Source organism: Apteryx mantelli, unplaced genomic scaffold (genome assembly GCF_036417845.1).
Source record: "Apteryx mantelli isolate bAptMan1 unplaced genomic scaffold, bAptMan1.hap1 HAP1_SCAFFOLD_59, whole genome shotgun sequence".
Taxonomy (NCBI): domain Eukaryota; kingdom Metazoa; phylum Chordata; class Aves; order Apterygiformes; family Apterygidae; genus Apteryx; species Apteryx mantelli.
Window position 1 is genome coordinate 187,657 of NW_027118789.1, and position 7,425 is coordinate 195,081.

The 7,425-nt window shown below is 49.5% G+C and overlaps 1 protein-coding gene across 1 annotated transcript in view; it reads left to right on the forward strand.

The window, feature by feature from the left end:
• Nucleotides 1-7,003, forward strand: part of LOC136996611 (transmembrane protein 164-like) — a 30,956-nt gene extending 23,953 nt beyond the window's left edge. The window contains exons 5-7 of the mRNA XM_067317504.1: nt 909-1,009; nt 1,404-1,750; nt 6,559-7,003. Coding sequence (XP_067173605.1) covers nt 909-1,009; nt 1,404-1,610 — 308 coding nt within the window. The 3' untranslated portion in view covers nt 1,611-1,750; nt 6,559-7,003. The remainder of the gene's footprint in view (nt 1-908; nt 1,010-1,403; nt 1,751-6,558) is intronic.
• Nucleotides 7,004-7,425: the final 422 nt, after the last annotated feature.

A 7,425-nucleotide genomic window follows, 5' to 3' on the forward strand; every position in this document is an offset into this window, starting at 1 on the left:
GAAAGTAATATTTTCCCCACATCTTACTAACGTGTCTGTTAGTAAGACTGACAACTCTGTAAGCTGTTTCTGTTCTCGCTATATGTGTGACTATTTAATTCTAAAAATAGTCTTGCATCTGAAGGTACTTTTATTAGAGTATTCTTACTTCTTTGGTAAACTCTAGATCATGTGACATTGTGTTTTTTTCACTAAATTGCCAAAACTCATTTTCAGGAGGAGAGGCCCAAAATACTGTGGTACCTGCTGCTTCATTTGAGGGGGACAAATACTTTACAGCATCTGTGATATCTACTGAACATAAAATTGTTTATAGGGTATATTTGAGAGTATCTCCACAGCAATTTTCACTTAAGAGCATGGTCTGTCACTAATGGATTGACTACTTTATAAAGGTTTTCTGTTCCTATGCATTATTGGTGCAAATTACTTGAATAGATGTCAACCAACAATAAAATAGGAAATGGCTATCAAGCCACGCTCCAGTACAGGACTGCGCAGTAATTGCCACTACCTGGGTTAGTTCTGTGCATGCTAAAGTCATAGCTCCCATAACGAGCAGGTGTCTGAGTACGATTAACAACCTGCTTTTAGATACATTTAGTACTTCTGTGTTAGAAGGAAAAATTAGGTAAATGAGGTGAAAATCACTGGTGTTGGTGGAAAATAGGCAAGCTTAATGAGCTAATATACTGTACGTTTTAATGTTGGAGCAGAAGGAGGGAAGAAACTGATCCAGATGCTCCAGGTAAGAAGTAAGGTTCTCAAATATTAATTACTATAACAGTAGTCACTAGGTTATCAGCTAAAACCAGATACCCCAACATCTAGAGGAGAAAAGAGGATTTTCCATGAGTGTTTGGACACAGTAATTCAGCTGAATACTAATGTATTCCTTTCTTTTCAAGGCATCGACACTCCAGAACCACTCTCCAATTTCTGGTGGGCTCTTCTGTCTACTGGGCTTATGTTCGTATATCATTTTAGCATCTTGCAGATTCTGGGATTGGTAAGTAAATGTGCATTAGTACATGGATAGTTTGCAGGTACATTCAAAGTAAAAACACTCACTAGTTTTTCAAAGTGTTCAGATTCCCATGGATAAAATTACTTGAATACAAACTTTTAATTGCACATCCTAATGGCCATTTGTATCTCATGTTTCACAAGTAGTGGCAAAACCTTGTATAAATCAGCTATGCACGTGTATAAATCCATCTCTTAAATGCACAACTGCCTTCAGATCCGCTTTCCTTCTGAAAGCTGGCCTACTGATGGTGAACAAAGGATTGCCAGCTAAACACTTTTGATTACTCTGGTAATTTGAAAATTACCATTTTAGGTGTCTGAATCAGTGCAACACAAAATGTTACTAATTTATAAATCTGTTGTCCATTTCCTAGGTCACAGAAGTGAATTTGAACGACATGTTATGCCCAGCCATCTCGGACCCTTTTTATGGGCGCTGGTATCGAATCTGGGCATCTGGACATCAGACTGTCATGACTATGACTCATGGGAAACTTGTAATGCTACTGTTTTACAGCGCCGTCCCCATCTTTAAATGTAGCGTGGACTTGTTTAGATTCCCCACTAAGAAAACAGACTGAAATTTCTCCTCAGGGAATAGGTACATACAGGAAGCAGAGACACCTATACTCAGACTGGAAAAGAAAGAGGAGGGATGAGAGGACTGTGTGTTTATACTTCTTCCCACAGTTTATTGCCTCAAAAACACCTCTGTAATCAAGTGAGTGTTTTAACTGCTGTTTCTCACTGTTAATTGCCAATGGCAAAATTAGTGGCCTTATTCTGGAAATGGTCCGTGTTTTATACATTTTGTGTAGATTACAGTAGAATCTTGCGAAGCCACCCTTTAAAATTAGGCCCAGGATCTGTCCACATTCCAGCAAAGAGAGTGTCAGTGCTGCCTCGTTTTATGACTTTTTTTCTACTAAATATCAGTACACTTACATCCCGGAATAGGAGATAAAGCTGAATTATAACTCATCACTGATAAGAACAGAGCATATCTTGAAGTACATCATCCTAGCTTAACTCTTAGTGCTTGAATGTTGTCAAATGGTCACAGTGAAGAAATGTACACTGAATCTCCCAGTGACAAGTGTGAAACAATGAGGTTCTACTGTATTTTCATTAAGCTGGTTGAAAATATGGGAGAATAACAACAATAACTTGTTGCAACAATTTTTGTAACAACAAAAATTGTTGCAAACAAAAACTATGTTTTAATCGGCTACTTTATTTATGAGCTGCTGTAGATTAATATCCAACTAGGTCCCATTTGTCTTAAAGCTTTGGAGATGTTTTTGAGTGACTGGAAAAACACCAGGTTGAAACTATTTCAAAAAGCCGTGTAACATCTAGGCTGAAATAGGTATTTCATCCACTGTTCCGACCTGCCTTTGAACAAGATGGTTATTGACATTTAGCTTAGATTGGAGCGGGAGTAGAGATACAAAGTGCAATGTGAACATCCAATTTTTTTTTTTAAACTTACTAGCTTTTGAAACATTCCTGCTCTGTGCTCTGCACTGACCTCAGTAGAGTGGTTAGTGAGGGAACAAAATTAAATTATTTTCTCTCTACAGCTCTGATATGCTCTGTATACAGATTTAGAAGTATAGGTATAAAAAGCAGAGTTAAATCAGTCCACCCTCTACTGGAGAGGCAGTGTTCCAGTTTACTAGTATGATTGCATTTATATGAAGAGATAGCACTAAATTTCTTGTTGACACGTTTTGGAGTAGAATGGGATGCAAGTAGAGAGCATTATAAACAGTCAGCTGGTGAACCTCTTCAGCTCTGCCACGTCCGGAGGGGGAAAGGGCTGCGCGGCAAGATGGGAACTCGTGACCTGTAGCTATTCCGATAGTTAGTTTTAAGGCCATTGTTTGTGCAGACTGTTGTATTTCAGGGCTGCAGGAATTTTGTTGTACAGACGTTTGTTGCAATTTATAGATTCTTTTCATTGCATTGTCATGGCTGTGACTTGTAAGATAAAACAAAACCACCATACCTCCTCCTTCAGCTCAGTCACCTGAAGATATATTCTGGAGTTAAGGTACAGTCACGCATACCTCAAGAAGAAAAGTAAGAATGATAAGCGTGGTGGGTTTTTTTTTCTTTCCTGTTTTAAAAGAGCAAAATTTTCATTGGAGAGAGAGCAAATGGCTTCTCCAAATATTTTAACTCCGCTTGATTTAAAAAAAAACCAAAAAAACCCCAAACTTGAATTGGGAGTGCTTTGCCCCATGTTCTAATTTACAAACTGCTTTCTGGCTTGCTTCCGTGCCTGGCTGTAAAATACAGGCACACACACACACACTCTGCCCTCCCCCCAGCTACTGTTAAGTTTGTCTTGTTTTATTTATTTACTTAAGAAATTTGCAAAATGCCTTGAATTGGATTAAATCCGGTTTAGGAAGAATGTTTGGCGTTGCATTAAATTTTGCAGCATTGGCATTTATTGATTTTTTTTTTTTTAAATTTTAGTTACTATTATTTGAAGAACCATTTCTGTTTCCTCATCTGTTCTAAAAAATACTGTAGCTACTGGAAAAATTTGAGCAACAAAAAGAGAAGCGGCCTCCCCCCTTCGCCTCTCCCCCCCTCTACTCCTTCCCTCCTTTCTTCCCTTCCCCCCTTCCCCCCTTCCCCCCTTCCCCCCTTCCCCCCTTCCCCCCTTCCCCCCTTCCCCCCTTCCCCCCTTCCCCCCTTCCCCCCTTCCCCCCTTCCCCCCTTCCCCCTTCCCCCTTCCCCCTTCCCCCTTCCCCCTTCCCTCTTCCCCCTTCCCTTCTTCCCCCTTCCCTTCTTCCCCCTTCCCTTCTTCCCCCTTCCCTTCTTTCTTTCTTTCTTTCGCACACACGCACGCACACATGCACACCCTCTTTCTCGCGCGCGGGCCATTGCTCTCTCGCGCGCGCTGGCTCTTGCCCCCTCTCTCTCTCTCGCGCGCGCTGGCTCTTGCCCCCTCTCTCTCGCGCGCGCCAGCTTTTGCCCCCTCTCTCTCTCGCACGCATGCCGGCTCTTGCCCCCCCCCCCCTCTCTCGCGCGTGCCAGCTCTTGCCCCCCCTCTCTCTCTCTCACGCGCACTGGCTCTTGCCCCCCCCCCTCGCGCGCGCCGGCTCTTGCCCCCCCTCTCTCTCTCTCGCGCGCGCCGGCTCTTGCCCCCTCTCTCTCTCTCGCGCGCACGCCGGCTCTTGCCCCCTCTCTCTCTCTCGTGCGCGCCGGCTCTTGCCCCCTCTCTCTCTCTCGTGCGCGCCGGCTCTTGCCCCCCCCCCTCTCTCTCTCTCGCGCCCCGGCTCTTGCCCCCCCTCTCTCTCTCTAACGCGCCCCGGCTCTTGCCCCCTCTCTCTCTCTTGCGCGCACCGGCTCTTGCCCCCTCTCTCTCTCTTGCGCGCGCCAGCTCTTGCCCCCTCTCTCTCTCGCGCGCGTGCCGGCTCTTGCCCCCCCCTCTCTCTCTCTAACGCGCGCCGGGTCTTGCCCCCTCTCTCTCTCACGCGCGCCGGCTCTTGCCCCCCCTCTCTCTCTCACGCGCGCCGGCTCTTGCCCCCCCTCTCTCTCTCTCGCGCCGGCTCTTGCCCCCTCTCTCTCTAACGCGCGCCAGCTCTTGCCCCCCCTCTCTCTCTCACGCGCACCGGCTCTTGCCCCCCCTCTCTCTCTCGCGCGCGTGCCGGCTCTTGCCCCCCCTCTCTCTCTCTAACGCGCGCCGGCTCTTGCCCCCTCTCTCTCTAACGCGTGCCAGCTCTTGCCCCCCCCCTCTCTCTCTCTCGCGCGCCGGCTCTTGCCCCCTCTTTCTCGCGCGCGTGCCGGCTCTTGCCCCCTCTCTTTCTCCCACACATGCCCTCTCTTGCCCCCTCACCCTCTCGCATGCGCCCTCTCTCGTGCGCTCACTTTCTCGCATGCGTTCTCTCTCGTGCACTCACTCTCTCTCCCTCTCTCTCTCTCTCTCTCCCTCCTCCTTTCTCCCTCTCCCCCCTCTCCCTCCCCTTTTCTCCCTCTCCCCCCTCCCTCCCCTTTTTTCCCTCCCCCTTCTCCCCCTTCTCCCCCTTCTCCCCCTTCTCCCCCTTCTCCCCCTTCTCCCCCTTCTCCCCCTTCTCCCCCTTCTCCCCCTTTCCCCTCCCCCTTTCCCCTCCCCCTTTCCCCTCCCCCTTTCCCCTCCCCCTTTCCCCTCCCCCTTTCCCCTCCCCCTTTCCCCTCCCCCTTTCCCCTCCCCCTTTCCCCTCCCCCTTTCCCCTCCCCCCTCCCCCCTCCCCCCTCCCCCCTCCCCTCTTCCCTTCTTCCTTTCTTTCTTTTCTTTCTTTCGCACACACGCACGCACGCACACCCTCTTTCTCGCGCACGGGCCCTTGCTTTCTCTCTCGCACGCGTGCGCCAGCTCTTGCCCCCTCTCTCTCTCTCTCTCTCATGCGCTCGCCAGCTTTTGTCCCCTGTCTCTCTCTCACGCGCCCCAGCTCTTACCCCCTCTCTCTCTCTCTCTCGCGCGCGTGCCGGCTCTTACCCCCTCTCTCTCTCTCGCGTGCGCACGCTGGCTCTTGTCCCCTCTCTCTCTCGCGCGCCGGCTCTTGCCCCCTCTCTCTCTCTCACACGTGCGCCCCGGCTCTTGCCCCCTCTCTCTTTCTTGCACGCGCCGGCTCTTGCCCCCTCCTTTCTCGCACGCGCGCCTTCCTTCTCTCTCTCTCTCTTTCTCGCGCGCGGGCTCTTGCCCCCCTCTCTCTCTCCCACACCTGCCCTCTCTTGCCCCCTCACCCTCTCGCATGCGCCCTCTCTCGTGCGCTCACTTTCTCGCATGCGTTCTCTCTCGTGCACTCACTCTCTCTCCCTCTCCCCCCTCTCCCTCCCCCTTTCTCCCTCTCCCCCCTCTCCCTCCCCTTTTCTCCCTCTCCCCCCTCCCTCCCCTTTCTTCCCTCCCCCTTCTCCCCCTTCTCCCCCTTCTCCCCCTTCTCCCCCTTCTCCCCCTTCTCCCCCTTCTCCCCCTTTCCCCTCCCCCTCCCCCTCCCCCTTCCCGCTCCCCCCTTCCCCCTCCCCCCTTCCCCCTCCCCTCCCCCCTCTCCCTTCCCCCTCTGCCCTCCCCCCTCTCCCTTCCCCCTCCCCCCTCCCCCCTTCCCCCTCCCCCCTTCCCCCTCCCCTCTCCCCTCTGCCCTCCCCCCTCTCCCCTCCCCCTCTCCCCTACCCTCTCTCCCCTACCCTCTCTCATTTCCTTCCTTCCTTCCTTCCTTCCTTCCTTCCTTCCTCCTTTTTCTCTCTCTCCCTTCCACTACCCCATTTCCCCCTCTGCACTAGTGCTTCCAGGCACTGCAAACCTCTCAACAACAGCCGCTGTCTCTCTGCCCCCGTTGCCTTCCTCCGGCCTCCTGGCCCGCCCTGCCTCCCTCTGCGGGAGCTGCAGTATCTCCCCCCCCCCCCTTTGGAAGGGTAGTTTTCAACTTCCAAGTTAAAGCCAAGGTGGTTTTAAAATTGATTTTATTTTTCTTCAGGGTCAATTTCGTACTTTTTTTAAAGATCATTTCTGCATTTACCATGTCATTATCTCAGTGCTGCAGAGGACGTAGCAGGTAGAACAGTGAGCGTGCCCCCACCGCTCTCGCCAACCGGCCTGTGCCAGGGAGCTGGCGCTGCTCGTGCACTGGGCTGAGGCACAACGCTGTCTTCGGAAACTCGCAGTTCCGCTTGCCCAGCTCTCTCGTTCAAGCATCACGTTATGCAGGCACAGGATGGAATGGCAGGGACAAGGGTTGGTGTGGGCAGGCTGAACTGCCGCATGTGCTGTTAGTTCTGAATAATCCGTAAGAGTGTTCTACATTTAGTAAACTTTGTAATGTGCTAAAACTTGGTTATGAGGTAACATTTGCAAAGAAGGGGTAATCTGTGTATTTGTTTTTGTAATTATTTGGTCCAATTGTTTTTTGTTGCGCCCTAAGTCCAGCTCACTGGGCAAATAATTGTTAAATCTTTATATTAAAACAAATAAATGCATTTTAAGGGATACTGTACAGTTTGTTTCATTCTAGACATACCAGACACTGTGTCTTGCTTATGACTTTTTAAAACTAGGTAGGAAAACTGAACTTGGCTTTCCACTTCAAGTTGTAATACTAACAGATTCCTAGAGGGCCTTGAATATTTGACAGCTAATCATCAATCCAAAAGATGGATTTGGATTTGGTACCGCTACCAAATCTGTAAAATGCTAAAATGACAAGGTAAGCTATTTACTTGAGGAGCTTTTCCCTGCAGAGTTAATTTTTATTTTCCACATCGAGGCTTCAAGCAAGCGGAGTAATGTCTGTATCAGTCCTCGACATCTAAAGGTTACGTGGATTTTTTAGTTATTTATTTTTTAGGAATTTGCATCTATGGACAGGAGACACAAGTCTTAGATTAGTCAAAGACAAAAACACT